Below are 26,844 nucleotides of genomic sequence, written 5' to 3'. Positions count from 1 at the left end.
AAATTTGATGAATTTGAGGTATTGCTCAAAACATCAAAGGCAGATATTGTTGGGATATCAGAGATGTGGTGTCACACGGATATAAGGAATGCAGAACTGGAATTTGGGGAGTACAATGTGTACAGAAAGGATAGACAGAATAGGAAGGGAGGAGGGGTTATGCTATTAGTTAAAAAACACACATAAAATCCAAGGAAGTGAAGACAGTCGACATCGCTGGACAGTGCAGTGTCGAGTCAGTTTGGTGTGACATAAGCATTGGGAGATCAAAATTGAGAGTAGGAGTGTGCTATAGGCCTAATGACTCTGATGAGTATAATAAGAAACTGTACAGGGAAATAGAGTGGGCCAGTAAATCAGAGAGTCTTATAATAGGGGATTTTAATTTCCCAGATATTGACTGGAATTTGTGGATTGGTCACTCACACACTAGCAAGGCTTTTGTGGATTTATTGGATGATTGTTTTCTACATCAGCATGTTCAGGAAGTAATTAGAGGGAGTAATACTCTTGATCTGATTATCAGTAGTGATTCTTCATGCATTAAGAATCTGCAGATAAATGAACCATTAGGTGGCAGTGATACAGTGTGCTGAAGTGAGATTTACTCAAAGAGGTAACTACCATCAGGGGTAAAAGAAAGGGTTTTTGTTTTCGTAAAGGCGACTACGATGGTCTGAGATAGTATTTAAATTCTATACAGTGGGACCAACTGATGATGTTACCAACAGCAAATTCAAAATGGGAAGCATTCAAAGAACTTATCTTGGAAGCTACTAGGCTTTACATACTAACTAAGAAATATTGTTCAAGGTTTAGGCCTAAATGGATGTCAAATGAACTAATGAGACATATGGCAGAGAAGAAAAATGCATGGGATACATAAAAATTAATGGGTGACATGGAAGCTTATGATAGATATAAGCCGGTCTGTAACCAAGTCACAAAGGAGATTAGGCAGGTAAAGGCAGATTATGAGAAATCCTTGGCAAAGGATGCAAAGAAAAACAGAAAAGAGTTCTTTACCTATGTAAACTCTAGAAAGAAAGGGATGAATCAGATTGTTCCACTGGATATTGATGGTTCAACAGTTGAGGATCCTGCTCAGATGGCTAACAAACTAAACGAGTATTTTGCATCTACATTCACACATGAGAAGTTATTCAGGAAGAGGAATGCCAGAGGTGAAGTAAACTCTGGCAGTGAGCTAGATGATTTTGTAATAACTGAGAGGAAATTGGAGGAGAAATTGTTGAGGATAAACATAGAAAAGGCACCCGGGGTGGATGGGATCTATCCAATTATATTAAAGGAGGCAGCAAAGGAAGTAAGCAAACCCTTAGCCATAATTATGAGAGCTTCTTTGGACTCAGAGGAGGTACCCATAGACTGGAGATGTTCAAATGTAACTCCAATTCACAAAGGAGGATCAAAGGCTGACACAAGTAATTATAGAAATGTGAGTTTAACTTCTGTTCCAGGAAAATTAATGGAGGCACTGGTTAAAGAAGCACTGCAGGATCATCTAGACAAGACTTCAGTTATAGCTCGGACACAGCATGATTTTGTTAAGGGAACGTCTTGCCTGACCAATTTGATTGGATACTATGATGCAGTCGCAAAAGAACTGGATGCAGGGAATAACTTTGATATTATACATTTGGATCTTAGAAAGGCTTTTGATACTGTTGCACATGGAAGACTGCTGCACAAATTGGAGCAGTGTGGCATTGAAGGCAAATTGCTGCTATGGATAAAGGGATGGTTGAGGGGGAGAAGACAGAGAGTGGTAATCAATGGACACTGCTCATCGTGGACTAATGTTATTAGTGGAGTCACTCATGATTCAGTGTTGGGTCCATTATTGTTTTCTGTGTTTATAAATGATATTGATGATGGTATATCAAGCTTAATGTCCAAGTTTGCAGACGATACAAAGGTTGGCAGGGTTGTTAAGGACACTACTGACACTATGCTGCTGAAACAGGATCTGGAAAGGTTGAGCAGATGGGCCGAGAGGTGGCAAATGAAGTTTAACATTGACAAATGTAAAGTACTACATATGGAAACAGTAACCCCAGAGCAACTTATCAACTCTGTGGTACTACATGGACAGTGGTAGAGAATGAAACGGACCTGGGGGTAACTGTGCAGGCAGATATGAAGTTCTCTGAGCAGTGCAGACGGGCTGCAAGAGTAGCTCATTGTGTCTTGTCAATGATATACAGGAATTTTTTTAGCAGGGATAAGGAGGTGATTATTCCCTTGTATAAGGCAATGGTCAGGCCACACCTTGAGTACTGTATACAGGTCTGGAGGCCTCATTTCAAGAAGGATGTAGAGCTGCTGGAACAAGTATGGAGAAGGGCAACAAGATTATTGAATGAACAAAGGGTTGCTCTTATGAAGAAAGGCTTAAGTTTTGCAAATTACAGTGTCCGGAGACTAGGCATCGGCGAGGTGATCTGATAGAGGTGTATGCCTTGAATGGTTTGAGCAGGCTCAGTGCCAATGGGATTCTTCCTCATGCTCAGAATAATCACCTGAGAGGGAATAAATTCAAATTGACGAAACACAGATGTAGGATAGATGTTCGGAAATTTGCCTTTAGCTAGCGGGTTGGTGGAACAGACCTCTATCCCTTGTTGTGGAAGTTGATAGCCAAAATAAATTTACGGCTCAGCTGGACAGGTATTTCGAACGAACGGAAGGGTGAAATGGGAGTGGTTTTTTTTTTTTTTTTTTTTTGGCTGATGCTGCATAAACTTGCTTTCTTGCATCATATGCCTTTGCTAATGCTAATGTAACATTGAACTTTAATATTGATGTGATTTAATAATAATTATGGGTCATGGTTCGAGTTGTTTTATTTAATGGGAATGTGAAACTTGGAACTATATCATTATGCTTAATTAAGTTTAACATGTGCGTCGTGTGAGTAACATGTTATTTAATAAAAAAGAAAAAAAGAAAAGGGTGTTGAAGTGCAGTGTGCCTGGATGTATTTCTAATTACCGGAAGTCTTATGTGAGTGTATTTCATTTGCCAAATGATGAAGAACTTAAAAAGAAGTGACTTGTAAAAATTCCCTGTGAGGAATTATACTGTCACAAAATGATTGTATGTACATTCATTTCCCAATAGAGTTTGTAATCATGGAAGATAGTTTTGCAGTCAGTACAGATAAGTTAATACAGTAATTGCTAAAAAATACAGGCTGAAACTTGCTGCTAATGCATATCCACAATAATTGGAGAAATTGCACCATATATAACTGAGAATTTGGTAAAAAGAAGGCCTATGTAAAGCAAACAGGAAAAACAGCTGCTAGCTAGTGCCATTAAACAAAGTATGGTTACTTATATTGAATAAGTCAGTATCTAAAAAATTGCTTTTCTTGATGATAATTGTACCTATCTGCAAAAAAGTGATTTATGTCATGTTATTGATAATGATTTAATAATTAATGAGAATTTTTCCAATGATTTGTGGGAGTATTATTGTTTCTCCATGTTTGGAGGTTTCTGTTTTTATAAGAGAAAACAAACTATCACAAATGCAGTTAGTAGGTCTGAATGTGCATTTTAAAAAGATTGGTACTAAACAAATATTGAAATTTTGCTTACAATTTGCAGTAGGATCAGTAATGCAAGTTCCATGCAATTGCAAGCATGGAACTTACTGTGAACAACTTGAGTGATTTCAAAGCACAGTTGGATAATCCTGATCAGAGGAAGTTAGAGTTTCTTATGGAACAAATTCAGATGATAGATATACCAACAAATATAACAAGATTTTCTTCTGACACTTAACTTTTTGCTTTTAAAATGTACTAATCATTAACCTCAATGTATAATGTAATTAAATGTTATTGGCGATAATTTTGAGGAATAGTCACATTATTTTAAAAAAAGAATTGGTTTTATAAAAGAAAAATTGTTTCACTCTCAGTTGACAAAATCTATTTAGAAGATAGCCTAACATATAAAGCTAGTAGATTAATTGGTACAAGTCAATCATAATGATCGAGCCAAGACACCATGTTCTTTATTTTCTCCATATTTTCTGTATATAAATATGTTGTTGGTATAGTACCCGTCTCATGTTTCACTTCAGATGAGTTATACTTACATACTGTTAATTTGTTAAAAAATTTAAGTGAACTGGGACTGCATGTGATAAGTGTTTTTACAGATGACAGCGCAATTAATAGCTCAATGTTCAAAAAGTTTCACAAGCATCCTCTCAGTGCTGCAGTTTTAAGTCCATATAATAATGAAACTGCACTGTACTTATTGTTTAATGCAGTATACATTAAAATGTGTAAATTAATAACTGGATTAACTTTAAACAAGGTAAATGTTTTAATTTTCCTGATTTCCATGACTGAAATAACATGACATGCTAATTTTAATCATCTGCTGCATGTTTATAACTTAGGAAAAATTTTAAAATGCAGTTGAACCTTAAGTGCAAAGAACTTATATTCCAGTAATAATGAGAGGAAAAAAGTATCATTAGCTCTCATATTTTTAATGACAGTAATATTCTTGCAGTTAAAGAACTTGGTCCGGAGCATGCCAAAAAACCCCAGGGACTCACATCTGGTGAGTATGGGTTTGGCACACCCAGGGTCTTGAGCTGGATATCATTTTTTTTTTTTTTTTTTTTTGTCATCGAAAAATATATAACAGTCTTAGTTGCAGGCATTCAGATCCAGGATATGTTTGCTGGGAGCAACAGTTGATGATGTTACCAACAGATTATCAGAGGGTAAAAATAGCATTATTATTCATGTGGGGATTAATGATATTAAACAAACATGACCTGACACAATTCTAGCCATCCTCCTCTGACCTCTCTCATCAACAGTGATTTTCTTTCACAGGAGTGCCATTGAGAGGATGTTTTCTGTTCGTTGCACGATTCTCGATACACCCTTGAAACTGTGGTGCGTGAAAAGTTCAGAAGAACTGCCGTTTCAGAGATGCTTTGTCCAGCACATCTTGCACCTGCTACCATGCCACATTCGAAGTCCATTAGATCACTCCTTTTCCCCATTCTTGCTACTGTTTGTACGCTTAACTGATACTAGAAAGGTTGTTCTGCTGCATTTATATCTACAACTGTGGTCATGTGACTTGCAATGTTGTGGGACAAACCATTTGTGTGCACAGCAGGGGTGTTCCTAATAAAGTGGCAGCACAGTGTATGTAATTATTAATGAATGTAATAGGGGAAAACTAAAAAAAAAAGAAGGAAAAAAAAACCCCTCAGAATTAAGTGTCAAGTAGCAATAATGTATTATAGTGTTTTCTTGATAATTGTTTCTCCTGAATATGAGTATAATTTCCTTTACTGTAATAGTTAGCTTGCAACGTTTATGCATATTTGTAAATTGCAACTGGAAAATACTTCAGTGAACGATAGCTAAGAAGGTGCTCTTCTTAGCTATCATTAGTAAAGAAGAGCTCCTTCCCTTGAGATGTAGTCATTCATTAAATAAGTTGACAAAATGTGTAATTCGTAGTATATGTTAAATTTTTCTGAAATAATTCTACTAGAAATAAGAATGACAAAGATACAAGTAACTCAAAATTCAAAGACATGGAGAAAATAAAAAAAAAATCATTAGTTTATTATTTATCTTGAAATGAAATTGCTTTTGAAATTATTTAAGGAGCAGTTTAGTTAATGTGTTCGCATTATATCTTAAATTATTAGCTATATTTTTATGAATAAAGCGCTGTTGTTTTGCTGAAATTAATGTAAGTTCTGAGCATTTATACCGTAAATAAAGATTTGGATATAAAATCTGTCTGTTTAGCTCAGATTCATATTATTTTATTCTTTATTGCTTAATTTGAAGTTTATGGTGTAAGCAGAAATATCGTGACAGTTAAAGTTTACATTTACTTATCAGTGACTCAGTTAATTGAAATGAATTTTTTCCCTTTATAAACAAAAAAAACCAGTACTTCATATATTAGCATTTTATTTTCTTTAGCAGATCAGGAAAAGAGCATCTTTTTTAATTGTAAATTTTAAAAGCTGAAATTGTATTGGCTTAATATTCCTTAGCCCAGATGAGCCTTTCAAGTAATGGCTACTATTTCTGCTGTCTTGTTTTCATGCAGCAGCCTGTATTCTAGCAGTCTGTGGCTTTCCTAATTAAGTTCAGTGAGTAACAGTTTTATTTAAAATTTTGCATTATTTTTTGCTGTTCTCTGGGCAAGAATTTTGATTGCAGTTCTTTAGAGTGAGTTCTTTGAGTACATGTCCAAACCCATCAACAGTAGAATAGAGAATTACTATAAGGAACACTTTAAACCTTTATATAGGAGAAGCATACATGCAAATGTGGAAAAATGTGCATAGGGTGCTGAGAAACTGCATGAGCAAAGCTGAGCATTATAAGATTAGCAATATTGGTATTACAGAAGATTGGATTTTAGGAAAACTTTCAGGCCTAAAACCAAGTAAGGCTCGTGAATTTTAAGAGAGAGAAAGAGAGCATTTAGGGACCATAAATACAATTAGAGAGATCAGTTTGGAATGGATTATAGGAAGTTTTCTTTTAGCCACTGAGGTTTTAATTTCTGGAATATGTTATCTCCATGTGTAGTTGAGGCTAACATTTGTAGAAATTCAAGTCAGCTGAATTGGGACACACATGGGGAGAGAAAAACAAAGATATGTACCAGACTTATGCTGTAAAACAGCATAAGTCTGGTACATTCTTTTGTCTGCTGGTGCTACTTAGGAAGATAGTGTAAGTGATAATGCAGTCATTTATTAAATTTAGGTGCTATTTGTAACTTTTTTTTTTATCAGTACAGAAAGTGAACTGAAAAAAAAAAAAAAAAGAAGGGTAAGTTAGGCTTTTCTGGATGATTTCACTTTTTCTGCCAGTTAAGAGGATATCGTGTAATAGTAGTAGTAATAGTGGCATGTGATGCAAGAAAGCAAGTGTATGAGCTTATGCAGCATCAGCCAAAAAAAAAAAAAAAAAAAATTCACACACCCATTCCCTCTAAATGTTTGTCCAGTTCCTCCTTAAATTTATTTAACCTATCAACTTCCACAACGACAGATGAAGTTTTTTCCAGCAATTAACCACCCGCTGTCTAAAGGCAAATTTCCGCACATCTATTCTACATCTGTCTTTCCTTAATTTGAATTTATGCCCCCTTAGGTTCGTAATCTGAACAAGTGAAAGAATCCCATCAGAATTCAGCGTGCTCAACCCATTCAAGGCCTTATACACCTCAATCAGATCACCGCACAGGTGCCTAGTCTCGAGCCATTGCAATTTGCAGAACTTAAGCCTCTCTTGGTAAGAGGATCCCTTCATTCCCCTCACCAATCTTGTTGCTCTTCTCTGAACATGCTCAAGCAAATCTACATCATTCCTAAAATGAGGCCTCCAGACCTGTACGCAGTACTCAAGGCGTGGCCTGACCATTGCCTTATACAGAGGGACAATCACCTTTTCCCTGCTAGTAAAATTCCTATATATCATTGACAAAACCCCATGACCTGCCCTGGCAGCCTGTCAGCATTGCTCAGAAAACTTCATATCTGACTGCACAATTACTCTCAGGTCTTTTTCATTTTCTACCACCTTAAGTGTAGTACCACACAATTGGTACGTTTCTCTGGAGTTACTTCTACCCCATATGCAGTACTTTGCATTTGTCAAGGTTAAACTTCAGTTGCCACTTCTCAGCCCATCTGCTCAAATTTTCTAGATCCTGTTGCAGCAGCACACCACCATTACTGTCATTAACAACCCTGCTAACCTTTGTATCGTCTGCAAACTTCGACACTAAGCCTGACATACTTTCATCAATATCATTGATAAATATACAAAACAACAGTGGACCCTACACCGAACCCTGTGAGACTCCACTAATAACATTAGTCCACGAAGAGCAGCACCCATTGATTATCACCCTCTGTCTTCTCCCACTCAACCATCCTTTTATCCATTGTAGCAGCTTATCCTTAATACCATTCTGCTCCAATTTGTACAGTAGTCTTCCATGCGCAACAGTGTCAAGTTTTCCTGAAATCCAAGTATATTATATCAAAATTATTTTTTGCATCCAGTTCCTTTGTAACCACATCATAATACCCAATCAAAAAAATGTCAGACAAGACTTTCCCTTAACAAACCCATGCTGTTGTCTGAATTGTTGCTGCAGTCTTGTCTAGATGATCCTGCAATGCATCTTTAACCGGTGACTCCATTATTTTACTCGGAACAGAAGTTAAACTAACCGGTCTGTAATTACTTGTGTCACCCTTCGATCCCCCTTTGTGAATTGGGGATACATTTACACATCTCCAGTCTGTGGGGACCTCCCCTGAGTCCAAGGATGCTTTCATAATTATGACTAAGGGTTTGCTTACTTCCTTTGCCGCCTCCTTTAATATAACTGGATAGATCCCATCCACCCCAGGTGCCTTTCTTATGTTTAACTTCAACAATATCTCCTCCAGTTTGCTCTCAGTTATTACAAAATCATTAAGCACCCTGCTACAATATGATAACCTTCTGCAATTTTGAAACCTTAATAACTCGTCATGTGTGAATGTGGATGCAAAATACTCATTCAGTTTGTTTGCTATCTGAGCAGGATCATCAACAGTCGAACCATCGATATCAAGTGGACCAATCAGATTCATTCCCTTCCTTTTTGAGCTTATATAAGTAAAGAAATCCTTGCTGTTTTTCTTAGCGTCCTTTGCCAAAGATTTCTCGTAATCTGCCTTCACCTGCGTAACCTTCTTTGTGACTTGATTACAGACTAGCTTATATCTGCCATAGGCTTCTGTGTCGCCTGATAATTTATATGCATCCCATGCATTTTTCTTCTCTGTCACGAGTCTCATTAGTTCGTTTGATAACCATTTAGGCCTAAACCTTGAACAATATTTCTTAATAGGTATGAAACTTTTAATAGCTTCCACAATTAATTCTTTGAATGCTTCCCACTTAGAATTTACTGTTGGTAACATCATCAGTTGATCCCACTGTACAGAATTTAAAAATTGTCTGAGACCACTGTACTCACCTTTACAGAAGCAAAAATCCTTTCCTTTACCCCTGATGGTAATTATATCTTTAAGTAAATCCCACATCAGTGTCTGTTAGATGAAGCTATGTAGTGGCGAATAAATGGCTTTGAGACCAGTGAAGAATTCTCTTAGAGCAGTGGTTCCCAAACTACTGAGATCTATCGACCCTTTCAAAAATCAAAAAAAGTTTGTCGACCCGTGCGTGCGTGCGTGCGTGCGTGCATGCGTGTGTGTGTGAAAGGTAAAAGAACCTTAATATCCTAAAGGTTATGGTGAATTAATAGAATTATGGACTGGATTACCAAGCCAATAGAAAGTTGGAGAACTGTAAAGTAAAATTAGTACATCAAAATACTGATAAAATAAAAATAAAAAATGCAAATAAATTGAAAAGGAAAATAAAATGATAGTGTTATAGCTGTCATCAGCTATGGGGGGAAACATATTTAGAAAATGGTCGAATATAGGTAAGGCAAATATTCTTGATCTGATGTCAGCTGAAATAAATAAATATTGATACATGATCAGGTATTTCATCAGGGGACTACACCTGACCATGTATAAGGAACTGCATTTCTATACTTGTCCACAGTAGTAGAAGAAAAGTGATAGGCCAAAAAGCAACGAAAACGAAATTAGCACATACTAATACAGTATGGACAAGGTAGTCCCAGCGCAGTGTAATTTCTTTAGGTAAAAATTAGGATCAAGTTAGAATAAATATGGTAAATATAAATATGTAGAATTTAGTATAGGATTTAATTGTGTATAGATAGGATTTAAATGATTCAATAAATAAATTTGGAACAAGCACATTTAATTTTTTAACAAGTAATTTTGGAATAAACACATTTGATTTTGTAATAAATAATTTTGGAACAAGCACATATAGGGTGAGGTATTAAATTGAGGATGGGGAAGGGAAAAAGGAGTATTTTAAATAAATAAAGACAAAAAATAGCAATAGAATTAGGATAGTAGGAACGTTCGTATCACCCTCGTGTACACTAATAGTTTTATGTTATAAAACTATTAGTGTTTTGCCGACCGGGCTAGCCGAGTGGGTAAAGTACCTGCCCGGCAACCCAAAGGTCGCGGGTTCGATTCCCGCCTCGGGCTTGGATCAAAGTACTGCAAAAACCTTGGGAGGTGCAATATGGCCATAGAAGCCGATGTGCCAACAACTACCAAATCAAAAAAAAAAAAAAAAAAATATTAGTGTTTTTTTGTTATAAAACTAATAGTATGTTATTGTGTGTGTGTGTGTGTGTGTGTGTGTGTGTGTGTGTGTGTGTGTGTGTGTGTGTGTGTGTGTGTGTGTGTGTATATATATATTAGGCTATCCATTCCAGGGCTAGTTTATTGATAACTGGTGGGTTGGTTGGGGTCACCACAACCTGATGCTCCCAGCAGAACCAAATTTAATAATAAGAAATATAAGTTTAGTACATATAAAAACCATTCATGTATAATGGCTAATTGCCCCTATACAATAACATTAACATAGCACATAATAACTCCATTAACACCCCTTAATAATTAAGTCATCAGACACAACTCCAATATATATATGCGCGGGGGTGTGTGTATATGTATATGGTCGATTAGTTCAATTAACTGGTATTTTTATACGTGCATAATTTAGACATTATAGGTATTAGTGTGTATACGGATCAGGTAATCAAGCTAGCATATATAGGCTATCTTAATTCTGGTTGGCCTATAAACATTATTTTAATGTAAATGTATTAATAACTGTGAAGCACAATATGAAAATATCAGTACTAATTGATAATGAAAATATCATAACTAAATGATAATAAAAATGAAAAATATCAAACTAAATGATAAAGGGTGATGCAATTTTTTGAAAATCATTCCCTCACGTGGCCATCTATCCACAACTTCATCGGGGGCTTTGAGCAGATCAATAGCCAGTCTAAAGGAATGTCTCATACCTACCCGTTTCTGTTGTCTCCATACCAGTTTTGCCATTTATTACTTCGCTGTGTGTGTGTGTGTGTGTGTGTGTGTGTGTGTGTGTGTGTGTGTGTGTGTGTGTGTGTGTGTGTGTGTGTGTGTGTGTGTGTGAACATTGGGTTTTTTGAAAAGAAAATTCAAAGTTTTATGTTTAAAATGACTCAACTTTATTCTTATTTTTACATAAATATATAATAACTTTATCATCAATTGGCTATACATAGAACAAATAATTTGACCAGTTCCGGAGGGTCTATTTTGCCGACCCCCTGAAACTGGTCCATGGACCCCAGTTTGGGAAACATTGTCTTCGAGAATGCAATCATTCATTTGTAACTAGAAATGTATATGGTGTAATAGGAATTATATTGAAGATTAAAATATATATTTTATATATTGTGTGATTAAAACTTAAAATAACTTTTGTGGTTGTAATATGAATCACCCTTTTGTATTATGTGATTTTTCCCTCCTTGTCCTTCCACACACTTCAGTCTTATTAGCTGTAATCATGAATGCAGTTTTGTTGCCACTACTAAGTATTTTGTATAGCATTGCAGGTTTTCCACTTAACATAAACATTTAGGAGTCTTGTTTTACAGTTTTAGCCACCATTCTCTATAACTTATTTTTGTCATTCATACAAGAGAATTAAGCTCTACTGTGCATTGTTATCTTGAATAAAAATGCAACCTTTCAGCATTGAATCTTTGAATCTTATATTAAAAAAGCTTTATATCTGTAAATAAGTTTAAAATATAATGCAGCCATTAATAATGTTAAAATAATGATACTAACATTTAGAATATCTCCTGGAATTCCGTGAGGATGGTGATGACTGGGAACACATTCATCTTCCTGGAGAGAGGAATGGATTTCACCTTACTGGCTTAAAAGGTTCCACCCGACATGAGATCAGGTTAGCAGCATATAATGTTTATGGACGAGGCGAGTTTTCTCCTACTATAGATTTTACAACAGCACCTCAAGGTAAGAAATGCTACAAAGTGCAGAAATTTAAATTAGTTATTTAATTTGCTGATTGTAGTATTGTCTATTCTGTTTTTCTATATTTAAATTATTTGATCCTTTTATTAACTTTTTCAAATTGAAATAACTTGCAAGTGGAAGATTACTTCTCCTTAATTTTTAATCAAAGTGTTTGACATATAAATTTGAATTCAAAAGAGCAAACATTCACACACACAAGTTTATGCATTAGGTACCAGAGTAAATGCTTGTCACATTGAGCAATTTTATGTTATTACCTGGTTTATCATCATCCATCAGCATTTCATAATCAAATTCTTAAGAGACTATCAACAGACTATATAGAGGTTAATAACAAAAGCAAGACTGATTTTCTTCAAGTAGGTTTGATGAAAAAGTCTTGGCTTTATGAAGATATTGAAGCTGAAACTCCAGTCTGGAAATATTGTGAAGAGGTGACATTGGGAAAATGCCAACTCAGAGTATTCCAAATGGCTAAGAATCAGTCCCAGACAAATGAAAAGGATAGTTGTATGTGCTTGACAGGTCCGAATGTGACTTGCTATGGGCCTCAAAGATTAAGGAATTGTATTCTTGATGTTACGTAGTGAAGAAGGGCCTTGCAGGACTGCTATTTTAAACTCTAAAATTGATATGATTGAATTGACAAATGCTGTATCTCATAATCCAGAATCTTTCTCTACATACCTTATAATCAACAGAATAAATTTCTAATAATAATATTTTCTAAATAATATCTAAAACAGCAGCCAAAATAAACTTTTAAAAGTCAAATGACTCTAATTTTAAACACACACAATAAATATATCCATGAAATGTTATTCCTTACAAGACATAATGTATTGTTTATCTATTGATGTGGATGGCAAATGAAATTTTGAATCAATTTGCTATGACAAGCACTGGGAAAACAAAAATGGAGTATGTCTGCCAGTGGAAAGGTTGATGACGTTGTACAGCGGATATCATCTTTTAAGGGCACAAAAGGTGATATAGTTGCACACGTTGGCACTAATGATATTAAGAGTAGGAGACCGGCGGAATTACTTAACAAGTACAGGTCACTGTTGAAAAAAAGCCGTGAATTAGGGTTGAATTTGAAAGTGTTTGCAATTCTGCCCAGACCCGATAGGAGGGAGTATATGATGAGAGCCCTGTCGATCAGTTCGGCCCTGGAAAGATTGTGCAAGGCTCAAGGGGTAGAATTTTTTTCAGCTTGGTCTGGTCTGTACTTGTTAACAGGAGAGACTGCTTCTACAGGGATGGGATACACTTAAATAGAAAGGGTGCAAGAATGTTTGCTGATGCTATCGAGACAGTGTTAGGTGGGTCAGAAAACTGCTAGATTGGGGGGATACAAGGACTAATAGATTCACAGTAGCTACTGGCAGAGGTGAAAGTGATTCTTGCACTGCTTCTATTGGAATGAGCAGCAGCTTGGAAAATAAGATGCAGGATATTTCAGAGACTGCTGGGAGTCATTGGGGTACAAGTAAACACATGGGTTGTGTTAGGGTAGCTAAGAAAAAGAACAGGTGCATGTATACTTGTGTGTACACCAATGCTAGGAATTTGGTAAATAAAATTGATGAATTTGAAGTATTGCTCAAAGCATCAAAGGCGGATATTGTTGGGATATCAGAGACGTGGTGTCACACAGATATAAGTAATGCAGAACTGGAATTTGGGGAGTACAATGTCTACAGAAAGGATAGACAGGATAGGAAGGGAGGAGGGGTTATGCTATTAGTTAAGAAATACATACAATCCAAGGAAGTGAAGCCAGTCGACATCGCTGGACAGTGCAGTGTCGAGTCAGTTTGGTGTGACATAAGCATTGGGAGATCAAAATTGAGAGTAGGAGTGTGCTATAGGCCTAATGACTCTGATGAGTATAATAAGGAACTGTACAGGGAAATAGAGTGGGCCAGGAAATCAGAGAGTCTTATAATGGGAGATTTTAATTTCCCAGATATTGACTGGAATTTGTGGGTTGGTTACTCACACACTAGCAAGGCTTTTGTGGATTTATTGGATGATTGTTTTGTAATTAAGCATGTTCGGGAAGCAACTAGAGGGAGCAATACTCTTGATTTGATTATCAGTAGTGATTCTTCATGCATTAAGAATCTGCAGATACAGGAACCACTAGGTGGCAGTGATCACAGTGTGCTGAAGTGGGATTTACTCAAGGAGGTAACTACCATCAGGGGTAAAGGGAAGGGTTATTGATAACTGAGAGGAAAGTGGAAGAGAAATTGTTGAAGCTAAATATAAAAAAGAAATCTGGTGTGGATGATATCTATCCAGTTATATTAAAGAAGGTAGCGAAAGAAGTAAGTAAACTTTTAGTCATAAATACGAGAGCATCTTTGGATTTGGGGGAGGTTCCTATGGACTGGAAATATGTGAATGTTTGTTTGTTTGACTTCAGTTCCATGAAAATAATGCGGTCACTGGTTAAAGAATTAGTACAGGACCATGTAGACAGGAGTGCTATTATATTGGATGCATGGATTTGTTATGGGATGATCTTGTCTGATGAATCTGATTGGACACTATAATGCAAAACATAACTTTCATAACTTGTATTTATGACTAAAAGTTTACTTACCTCTTTCACTACCTCCCTTAATATAACTGGATAGATACCATCAATACCAGATTTCTTTTTTATATTTAGCTTCAACAATTTCTCTTCCACTTTCCTCTCAGTTATCATAAAATCATTAATAAAATTATAGAATATACTTCTAAAATAAAAAAAAAAAAAGCTCATTTGTGAATGTAGATGCAAAATACTATTCAGTTTGTCAGCAACCTGAGTAAGGTGATCAACAGTTTAAACCATTCATATATAGTTGATTAATGTTGTTTATCCCCTTTTATTTTTTACATAAGTGATGAAGTCTTTGCTACTTTTCTTTGGATTCTTTGGCAGTGACCCTGTGTAATCTGTCTTGGCTTGTCTAACCTCCTTTGTGAATTGATTGCAGACTAGTTTATATATACTGTAGGCTTCTGTATCATCTGATAATTTATATGCATCCCATCAATTTTTTTCTCTACCATGATTCTCATCAGTTCATTTGACATCCATCGAGGTCTAAGACTTGAACAGTATCTTTAGTTGTATAAAAAGCCTAATAGCTTCTCGATTACTTCCCTAAATGCTTCCCATTTGGAATTTTTCGTTGGTAACATCATCAGTTGGTCCCACTGCACAGAATTTAAAATCTGTTCAAGACCAATGTAATCAGCTTTGTGAAAGCAACATCCCTTCCCTTTGCCATCAAGAGTACTGCTTTTGCTCGTTACCACTGTAACGTGCTGGGCTAGAAAATCATTTTCCCAAAAGTGTTGTTGCTGTGTGAGTGACCAATCCACAAGTTTCAGTGATATTTATGACTGGAACTTGTGGCTTGGCTACTCTTATGACGTTGAAATCCTGGTGGGAAGGCTAAGTTTAAATAAAGACAAAAGATATGAAGGTAGTTTTGTTAGGCAGTGTTTCCTCAACATAATTGAAATACTATTGGGTCCTTTGCTTCATTTTTTATGCAACTAATGGCCTCCAAAAGATGAAATTTGAAATGCAGTCATCTGCATTAACATTAATTTCATGGAATTTCATTCCATTCTAGACAAGACTGTAGTTATAGTTCAGGCACAGAATGGGTTTGTTAAGGGGAAGTCTTGTCTGACCAATTTGATTGGATACTACAATGTGGTCACAAAGGAACTGGATGCAAAAAATAATAATTTTAATATCATATACAGCCACTCTCCAGCTTACGTAATACTTGACTTATGGAAATTCAACTTTCCGCTTGCGTAAAGTCGAATTTCCATACTTGACTTATGGAAATTCGACTTTACGCAAGCTTTTGCTGGACAGTAAAAACTTAAAAAAATCGTTGAAACATATTTTGCATCCTGTAGGAATAAATGGAGGTATTGTGAAAATATCGTAATGTGAGCCCAATAACACATTTTTTTAAATTCATTCCAAGACTTCGGAAGTTGAAATTTTCGCTGTATAATTAAGCTATTTATCCCTCTAAAAGGTCATTTTTATAATGGAAATTGTACTACACCTTCATCGTTATCATATGTTCCATTATAAGAATCAATTTTTGAATGCCTTTGTGATATTTTTCTAAAACACATATTTGGAGGTCACCATCATAAAACAATTAAAACAATTTGCACTTTCCAGTTTATTGGACTTTTCTGTTAGCACAATCTATTATAAATGGGTAGTAAACTCGATCTTATTGCATTTGCGATAATCCCGATAACTGGAATTCTGTGGGTTTTTATGTTACAGTATTATAGTGAAATGAGTTCCCCTTCACTGAAATCTTCGATCATATAAACAAATAAATAAATTTTCAGAATCTTCTCTTCATTCCAATTTACTTATTATTGCAATGGTAAGAAAAAGTGACCAACGGAAAGTGCAAGTGTTGTTGTTTGTTTATTTGGTTTTTAGGAGCATTAGCAACTAAGGCCATATTGCTCCGGGGATATGCAGTGGTCATTCCCCTGACCTTTCCGCATTCTCCGTATTTGGTGATCACGGGCTCGAACCCCAGTCTAATCAAGAAGCGTGTGCTACGTACTGCTGCTCCTGCCCACCTGGCTACGGAGGCGCTGCAAGTGTTGTTAGTGCTAGGAAACAAAACAAAATTTATTTAGAAATGAAGATGATTAATTAAGAAGTACGAAGCAGGACAAAGTTTGTCATCTATTGCACAGAATGAGATCTCGCTGTTTCAATGGTGAATACTATTTTAAGGGACAGTGCGCGTATAAAAGAACATGTTAAAGGATCAATGCATTGAAGATCAGTAGTAATCACAAAACAGCGTTCAGATGCTATATTGAAGATGAAAAAGCTATTAATAATATGGATGAAAAATCAGATTCAGAAGCAAGTGCCCCTGAGTCCAATGGCTATTCAAGCAAAATCAAGAAGTATTTATGAAGATATTAAGGATAAGTACGGTGAATCCCAAGCCAAGTTCGTGGCAAGCAACGGGTAGTTTAATAGGTTCAAACATTGTGCTGGTTTCCAAAACATTAAAGTATGCGGTGAAGTTGCCAATGCCAATTCTGCAGCTGGAGAGAAATTTTGTGATGTGTTGGAAAAAAACCCTTCTAAATCTCCACAGCCCTCAACTTCTGCAGCGGCATGCTTATCAGCTGGAGAGTTAATTCTGGCACTGATGCTCGAAAGGTAAAACTTGCTGACATTATGCCTGTCTTCTCTCTTTTTGTAATTTTATAATTTTGAAATTTTTGTAATTTTTCCTGTGCGTGAAATAAAAAAATTGAATAAATAATTCTATTTACATGTTCGTTGAACATTTCTTTTTTGCTTCAATCAGATTTTCTTCAATCAAATTTGCAAGTGCTGCATAAGCATTTAGGGAAATTCTGACTTACGTAGAGTTCCGCAGAATGTAACCCTTACGTAAGTCGGGGAGTGGCTGTACTTGAATTTTAGGAAAGCTTTTGATACTGTTACACATGGAAGAGACTACTGCACAAGTTGGAGCAGGATGGCATTAAGGGCAAGTTGCTGCTATGGATAAAGGGATGGTTGAGTGGGAAAAGACAGAGAGGGTAATCAATGGACACTGCTCTTTGTGGATTAATGTTATTAGTGGTGTCCCCCAGGGGTCCATGTTGGGCTCATTGCTAGTTTCTGTATTTATCAATGATATTGATAAAGGTATATCAGGCTTAATGTCCAAGTTTGCAGATGATACAAAGGTTGATAGGGTTGTTAATGACAGTAAGCTACTGAAACAGTATCTGGAGAAGTTGAGCAGATGGGCCGCGAGGTGGCAACTGAAGTTTAACATTGACAAATGCAGAGTGCTGCATATGGGTAGCAACCCCAGAGTTTGTTTGTTTGTTTGTTATTTGGTTTTTAGGAGCATTAGCAACTAAGGCCATATTGCTCCGGGAATATGCGGTGGTCATTCCCTGACCTTTCCGCATCCTCCGTATTTGGTGGTGACGGGCTCGAACCCCGGTCTAATCAAGAAGCATGTGCTACACACTGCTGCTCTGCTCCTTCCCACCTGGCTACAGAGGCGCAACCCCCAGAGTAACATACCAACTGTGTGGTACTACACTCAGGTTAGTGGAGAATGAAAAACACCTGGGGGTAATTGTGCAGTCAGATATTATTATTATTATTAGCCATATGGTGCAAGGAAGCCTGAGGCTTATGCTGCACTAGCCAAAACAAAAAAAATTTCTGAGTTACCCTGAGAGAGAGAGAGAGAGAGAGAGAGAGAGAAGTAGAAAGCAATCACCAAGAAGTGCAAAAGGCTACAAGAGTAGCTCATGGGGTCTTGTCAATGATATATAGGAATTTTGCTAGCAGGGATAAGGAGGTGATTATCTCCTTGTATAGGGCTATAGTCAGGCCGCACCTTGAGTACTGCATACAAGTCTGGAGACCTCATTTTAGGAAAGATGTAGAACTGCTGGAATGAGTACAGAGAAGGGCGACGAGATTAGTGAATGGAAAAAAGAGTTGCTACTATCAAGAAAGGCCTAAATTCTGTAAATTGCAGAGTCTGGAGACTAGGCACCTGCGTGGTGATCTGATTGAGGTGTATAAGGTCTTGAATGGTTTGAGCAAGCTCAACACTGATGAGATTCTTCCTCCTGTGGTTAGATTTTGCACATGAGGGGGGGCATAAATTCAAATTGAGGAAAGAAAGCTGTAGAATAGATGTGCAGAAATCTTCTTTTAGCCAGCAGGTGGTTGATTGATGGAACAAGCTTCCTTCTGTCCTTGTGGAAGTTGAAGTTTATATAAATTCAAGACTGAACTAGACAAATTTTTGTAGTGAATAGATGGGTGAAATGGGAAGGGTTTTTTTTTGGCTGATGCTATATAAGCATGCTTTGTTGTTATTGTTATTTGGTTTTTAGGAGCATTAGCAACTAAGGCATATTGCTCCAGGGATATGCAGTGGTCATTTCCTGACCTTTCCGCATCCTCCGTATTTGGTGGTCATGGGCTCAAACCCCGGTCTGATCAAGAAGCTGCTCCTGCCCACCTGGCTACGGAGGTGCCAAGCGTGCTCTCTTGCATCATATTCTTCTACTAATGATAATGCTAATGCTAATTAACATGAATTGAATAATGTGCATAAACACGAATTCCATGAATTAACATGAATTCAATAATATGCATTAACACGAATTAACATGAATTCAGTGGTATGCATTAACATGAATCAACATGAAGTTCTGGGAATTTACGTTGTTGACCAAATGTTTTATTTAGTTCCTAGTTTACAGTTATGGAGAGTATTGCTTATTGTAAATTAATTTTATATTTTTTGTTTATATCTTAGCTTTTCTTAATTTTTTTTGTTTCATTTATAATTTTATTTATACCCTTTTGTTTATAAATATGTATTTTTTGGCATTTTTCTGAAATATATGTTTTGTGAATTACAGAAATTTCAATCCCATTTGCTGCCACCTCCAGTAATACACCATTTTATTTCCGACCCTACTTTGTTATACCGGTAGCAGCATCTGTCGTTGTTATTATAACCACTGTAGTCATTGCATGGGTATGCTACAAAAAGATGACATTAAGACAAGAAAGGCTTTTGGGTAAGAGTTAACCTTAAAATTATATTTGATATTTTATTTTGTTTAGTAATGCATGTAATAAAATTTACCAGTGCCATTAAGTTTACCAAGGAACCATTTGGTAAATGCTACTTTTAATTGTTTATGAAAATGTAATAATTTATTTTAATAATGCTATGAAAATAATTTTAGCTTTATTCTTTATTAAACAAAGAAATGTAAACCTTTACTTGTTGCTTGCCTACCTGTAATTTTTATAGTGGTAAATACATTTTCTGAAATTATTTTAAAACTTTATATGAACTCTTCATCCATATTACCCTTAAAATTGGAGACTCTTTATTCCATGTCATTACATGTATGGGCAAAGACAAATAATCTCTATTTAAGTTCCATGCTCACCCCTATTTGGTCATTTTCATTCCTGTGATCACAACATGCAGTCAAAAAGCATTGTCAGTTTCAGGATGGAAAATCGTTTTACAATTTTTTTCATTAAATTAATTTTTGACTTAATTTTTAATTGTGTTCATTTGATTTTTAATTATTGTTAATTATTTATTACTATAATGTAAGATTTTCGATTTTTTTATTGTTTTCGTTTTAATTTCTGGAGAGTATCATATGGAAGTGTTCTGCATATCATATTGAGGTAAACTTCTCTTATTCTTTTACAAATATTCTATGCTAAAGAATTTTGCATCATATCTGAGAAATAAGCAGTATGAACTTTAAAAAGAATTCTTAAAACTAGAACTCCTGTAGTAACAAATCTTGTGTCAGGTTAGGGGCTTGGAGATTCCGTAATTTTCTTGCCCCCAAAATTAATTTCTCTCACATCTAACAGATAAAGCAGGGCTCAGTAAATCGTAGGCACTAAGTCACCATGAGTACCTAGTACTTTACAGCTTTCTGCTGTTGCAGCAGCAAGGCTGAATGCCACATTTTTTGTTTTATATTTGCAGTGATGTGTCTTGCAAAGTTGCTGTAACTTTGACAAGGATACAACATGGTGACTCATATTATGGTTGCTAAACTATGCAGAAATTCTGTTTAAATAAAAATATTAAAGTTTCAAGTGCAGGTTTTCTTCATGTGCAATGTGCATAGCTGATTTTTATAAATTAGGCCTGGTTGGTTTGAATTTTTTTAAGCTTAGCTAATATCAAGCATTTTATCAGTTCACTGACATGCTATTCAATTGCAGCAAACTTTGTAATGCTAAACAACATTTGTGTTAAATAAGCTTATGAAAACTTTTATAGTTATTTTAATATTCTTTTATATGTAATTTTAATTGTGATGTAAATTTTTGTTGTAGCTGCTTGTCAGCCTTTTGATGGACGTCTTGTGGGTGCTCGTGCCAGTCTCCAGAGTAGGGATGGATACTGTGATGTGAACAGGCCCCCTTCATATACTCCACCTCCCATGCCTGGTAGACATCCCAGTGTAGGTGGAACAGAAGATGATGCATATGATGCTCCATGGGACACATCTGGAGCTGCTCAGGGAAATGTAAGGAATGAGTTATTTTTTTAAGGATTTTAACTTGTAACTGATGCACTTGCATAGTTCTGTTAAACAAAAAAAAGCACACAGCCCAGCTCATCTTAATTCTGATGCAGATGTAGTGGATATTGTTCTAGCAATTTTATCTAAATGATTTCTAAGAAAAAAAAAATTGGGACTGCCCAAATTTTTTCTTAATAAATCCCTGCCATTAGGCAGGCTTGTTTTTCTACAGATTATCTGTGATTGAAGAAGGAAAGACTTTTAGCCATGAGGGGCATATCCCAAAAAGGCAAAACAGTATCCGTGAAACAAATATTAGAAGCACTTTAAATTCCAAATTTATCAGTGTAGTATCCTTATAGCAGTTATAATCGATCCTTGTTTATTACACTTTATTTTTTGAAATAACTTATTAGGTAAGAGACAGTAACATTCATGTATTGTTGTAGCTCACCCAGTTTGTATGTAGGAAGACCATGAAAATGTGAGGCATTTTTTGGAAAAGGTCAGCTAGGTAAAGAGGGAGTAATACTCTTAATCTGATTATCAGTAGTGATTCTTCATGCCTCAAGAATCTGCAGATAAAGTAACCACTAGGTGGCAGTGATCACAGTGTGCTGAAGTGGGATTTACTCAAAGAGGTAACTATCATCAAGGGTAAAGGGAAGGGTTTTTGCTTTCGTAAAGGTGACTACAGTGGTCTGAGACAGTATTTAAATTCTATGCGGTGGGATCAACTGATGATGTTACCAACAGCAAATTCAAAATGGGAAGCATTCAAAGAATTAATCTTGGAAGCTACTAGGCTTTTCATACTAACATAGAAATATTGTTCAAGATTTAGGCCTAAACTGATGTCAGATGAACTAATTAGACATGTGACAGAGAAGAAAAATTCATGGGATACATATAAATTAACATGTGACAGAGAACCCTATGATAGATATAAGCTGGTCTGTAACCAAGTAACAAAGGAGATTAGGCAGGCGAAGGCAGATTACGAGAAATCTTTGGCAAAGGATGCAAAGAAAAACAGCAAAGAGTTCTTTACTTATGTTTTATACTCTAAAGAGTATATAAGAGTATATTAAAGAGTTCTATACTCTAGAAAGAAAGGGATGAATCAGATTGGTCCACTTGATATTGATGGTTCAACTGTTGATGATCCTGCTCAGGTAGCTAACAAACTAAATGAATATTTTGAAGATAAACATAAGAAAGGCACCTGGGGTGGATGGAATCTATCGAGTTATATTAAAGGAGGTGGCAAAGGAAGTAAGCAAACCCTTAGCCATAATTATGAGAGCTTCCCTGGACTCAGGGGAGCAACCCATGGACTGGAGATGTGCAAATGTGACCCCAATCCACAAAGGAGGATCAAAGGGAGACAGGTAATTACAGACCTGTTAGTTTAACTTCTGTTCCAGGGAAATTAATGGAGGCACTGGTTAAAGAAGTATTGCTGGATCATCTAGACAAGACTTCAGTTATAGCATGGACACAGCATGGGTTTGTTAAGGGGAAGTCTTGTCTGACTAATTTGATTGGATACTATGTTGTAGTCACAAAGGAACTGGATGCAAAGAATAACTTTGATATCATATATTTGGATCTTAGAAAGGCCTTTGATACTGTTGCACATAGAAGACTGCTGCACAGATTGGAGCAGTGTGGCATTGGAGGCAAATTGCTGCTATGGATAAAGGGATGGTTGAGTGGGAGAAGACAGAGTGGTAATCAATGGACACTGCTCATCGTGGACTAATGTTATTAGTGGAGTCCCTCAGGGTTCAGTATTGGGTCCATTGTTGTTTTCTGTATTTATAAATGATATTGATGATTGTATACCAGTCTTAATGTCCAAGTTTGCAGACGATACGAAAGTTGGCAGGGTTGTTAATGACACTAATGAGAGTACACTGCTGCAACAGGATCTAGAAAAGTTGAGCAGATGGGCTGAGAGGTGGCAAATGAAGTTTAACATTGACAAATGTAAAGTACTACATATGGGAAGCGGTAATCCCAGAGTAACGTATCAACTGTGTGGTACCACACTGACAGCGGTAGAGAATGAAAAGGACCTGGGGGTAATTGTGTGGGCAGATATGAAGTTTTCTGAGCAGTGAAGACGGTCTGCAAGAGTAGCTCATGGTGTCTTGTCAATGATATACAGGAATTTTTCTGTCAGGGATAAGGAGGTGATTATCCCCTTGTATAAGGCAATGGTCAGGCCTCACCTTGAGTACTGTATACAGGTCCAGAGGCCTCATTTTAAGAATGATGTAGAGCTGTTGGAATGAGTACAGAGAAGGGCAACAAGATTAGTGAAGAGAACAAAGGGTTGCTTTTATGAAGAAAGGCTTACATTTTGCAAATTACAATGTCTGGAGACTAGATACCTGCAAGGTGATCTGATAGAGGTGTATAAAGCATTGAATGGTTTGAACATGCTCCTCAATGCTGATGGGATTCTTCCTCTTGCTCAGAATAATCACCTGAGAGGGCATAAATTCAAATTGAGGAAAGACGGTTGTAGGATAGATGTGCGAAAGTTTGCCGTTAGCCTGTGGGTGGTTGATTGCTGGAACAAACTTCCATCTGGAATGAGTACAGAGAAGGGCAACAAGATTAGTGAATGGAACAAAGGGGTGCTCTTACGAAGAAATTCTTAAGTTTTGCAAATTACAGTGTCTGGAGACTAGGCACCAGCGAGGTGATCTGATAGAGGTGTATAAAGCCTTGAATGGTTTGAGCATGCTCAATGCTGATGAGATTCTTCCTCTTGCTCAGAATAATCACCTGAGAGGGCATAAATTCAAATTGAGGAAAGACAGGTGTAGGATAGACGTGCAGAAATTTGCCTTTAGCCAGAGGGTGGTTGGTTGGTGGAACAGACTTCCATCCCTTGTCGTGGAAGTGGATAGCCTAAATAAGTTTAAGGCTCAGCTGGACAGGTATTTCGAACGAACAGAGGGGTGAAGTGGAAGTGGTTATTTTTTATTTATTTATTTTTTTTTGGCTGATGCTGCATAAGCTTTGCTTTCTTGCATCAAATGCCTCTACTAATGCTAATCTGTCGTAGAAGTTGATAGCTTAAATAGATTCAAGGCAGAACTTGACAAACATTTGGGGCGAGGGGATGGTGAAATAAAGTTTTTTTTTTTTTTTTTGGCTGATGCTATATAAGCTTACTTTCTTGCATCATGTGCCCTTGCTAATGCTACTATGAAGGCTACAAATGAAATGTTTCTGGGATTTCTTCAAGGGTTGCAAGGTACACTACATATTCTTGCTCTCTCTCTCTCTCTCTCTCTCTCTCTCTCTCTGTGTGTGTGTGTGTGTGTGTGTGTGTGTGGGCCAGCAGGACAGCATTAGATTAGCACTAAATGAGAAGCAAATGGCCTGTCAGACAGGAATTTACATACACCTGATTACCACATGCAGTTAACATTTTTATGGTACAAATAGATAAGGTCTTGATGTTACCATTTACATTAATCTAGGGCCAGAGATTCAATTTTTCAAAGCCTTTGGATACTCAGTGATGCCTTCCATAGTATATCCTTAATGTTCCAAATATTATCTGAAGTGACGAGTAGCATATTTATTTGGACCATAAATTAAGCAGATTCTGTCATCTAAAGAGTTGGAAGACAAAATGGCTACTGTTGAAAAGAATACCTGGCAGGTATTCAGACTGGTAGTGCATGAGTTTCCAGTGGAAACTTCAAAGAATAGGTTGGAAATTTAATTGAACCAAAAGGCAGTCAATTCCCCTCCCTCCTTTACTGGCTTTGGTCAGTATCTAGATGGCCGCCCTAAGGTGGTGTTGGCAGCTCTTGGTCATCATTATCCTCTCATAATCTCCTCCAGCTCGGTATTGGTCCAATCTATGATCCAAAAGGAGTACATTAGTACTGTGACTGCCTAAGTGTTTATGGCTGTGACCATGTTCCCGCCATGGATTATTATTATTATTATAACCACCGCAGCTGAGTGGTCAGGTGTGCGGGTGCATAAGTACACGTGTCATGGTTTTTTTTTGGTTTTTTTTGCCTCGTGACAGGTACTGAGACCAATTGCATGGGTTGGTTGGTTGTTTCTGGTTACTGTTATTATTACTGTTGGTCAAGGAACTCTTACTATTCTACAGGTGTTCAGGATTGCGACTTTCTGGAGTTCCATGTAAGTGTTCTCTGGGAAGCCTATTGCTGCTAGGTTCTTATGGAGGCTCTTTGGCACCATACTGGTAGTTGACATGGTGATTGGGATGGTCATTCTTGTTCCATATGCCACACATCTTTTGCTTAGATCTGAGTACTTCCTGATCTTTTCCTTATGTTTTCTGGAGGTTGCTGGTGTTGGGCACCACTGTCGATCAGGTAGGTAGCCATTTTCTTCTTATCGATGAAGGCTAATCTGGTCTGTTGCCCGGGATCATCTTGTCTGTTATGATGGCACATTCCCAGTTTAGTTTGGGAGTAGAGTTTGCTATTATGACCCGAGGCTCATAATTGTAATACGGTAATTGTAACAATCCACCACCATCCTGCCCCCAGCTGGATATCACCATTCTTCTCTTTCTTGGTGATTCCCTTCTCTCTCTTTCTCTATCAGGGTAATTCAGAAATTTTTTTTTTTTTTTTTTTGGCTGGTGCAGCATAAGCCTCAGGCTTCCTTGCACCATATGGCTAATAATAATAATAATCCTGCGGTGATGTGCTGGATTGTTTATGTGGCCAGGTGGCATTGTTAACATGTGTCATCTGTTATTCCAGAGTACTTGGTGATGTATTTCCTGTAGTTCCGGGTGTTGATTAACTGGTCTTGAATGGTGAGCATGAATCCTTCAGTCTCAGGGAAGAGCCTTCCATTTGTAAGGCAAGCATTGTAAGCCATCTTATCTATGTAGTCTTGATGGGGTCATTATAGTGTCTGGAGTGCCTACTTCGCTCATCTTTCTGTCAGTGTGAGTGTAATCTCCTTGTTGAGATTGAGTCTTGCATTTGTGTAGGCCAAATTACATCCTGATGTCATTGCTGAACTCTTTGGTGATCCAGAGTAGCTGTTGGAGTTTATTCTCAGTTGCTGCATAAAGTTTGATGTCATCTATGTACATCAGGTAATAGTAATAGCATTTGCCATATGATGCAAGTAAGTCACATGCTTTTGCTGCACTGGCAAAAAAAAAAAAAAAACCCAAGCAGATAAGAAAATACAAATTATATGATTCTCTCTTCATATAGGTTGACCTTTGAATTTATTAAAACTGTCAGTCTCAACTACCTGCTAGGGCAACTTGTTCCAACAATCAACAACTTGCCGGCTGAAAGAAAACTTCTTACAACCCAATATAAACCTTAACCCCTGTAATTTGAATTTATGCTCTTAATTGTAGTAAATTTCTACAGGGGAAGGGAGACTAGGGTAATGGTTGTAGAATTTTAATTGAGCTTATAACCTTCCCAAGGACCATAGAAATTATGCCAAAAGTTTGGTATTGATTTAATTCTTTATTCTCAAAATTATCCCCAAAACATACTTTCACATATGTGTGGGTGGGGAGGTATATATTTCTGTCATTAAGCAACTAAATTGTTGATAAATAATTACATTTTCTCA

At 36.7% G+C, this 26,844-nt stretch overlaps 1 protein-coding gene across 4 annotated transcripts in view; it reads left to right on the top strand.

The window, feature by feature from the left end:
- The window catches only part of LOC150084345 (cell adhesion molecule Dscam1-like), a 229,453-nt gene that overhangs the window by 192,882 nt on the left and 9,727 nt on the right, over window positions 1-26,844 (top strand). For all 4 annotated transcript variants that reach the window (XM_090375981.1, XM_090375980.1, XM_090375984.1 and 1 more), the window contains 3 exons: window positions 11,869-12,054; window positions 19,570-19,731; window positions 21,032-21,225. In XM_090375981.1, the coding sequence (XP_090232107.1) occupies window positions 11,869-12,054; window positions 19,570-19,731; window positions 21,032-21,225 (542 nt within the window). The remainder of the gene's footprint in view (window positions 1-11,868; window positions 12,055-19,569; window positions 19,732-21,031; window positions 21,226-26,844) is intronic.

Source organism: Mastigoproctus giganteus, chromosome 6 (genome assembly GCF_048544385.1).
Source record: "Mastigoproctus giganteus isolate SK-2022 chromosome 6, ASM4854438v1, whole genome shotgun sequence".
Lineage (NCBI taxonomy): Eukaryota > Metazoa > Arthropoda > Arachnida > Uropygi > Thelyphonidae > Mastigoproctus > Mastigoproctus giganteus.
This window is presented reverse-complemented; position numbering and strand designations above follow the sequence as displayed.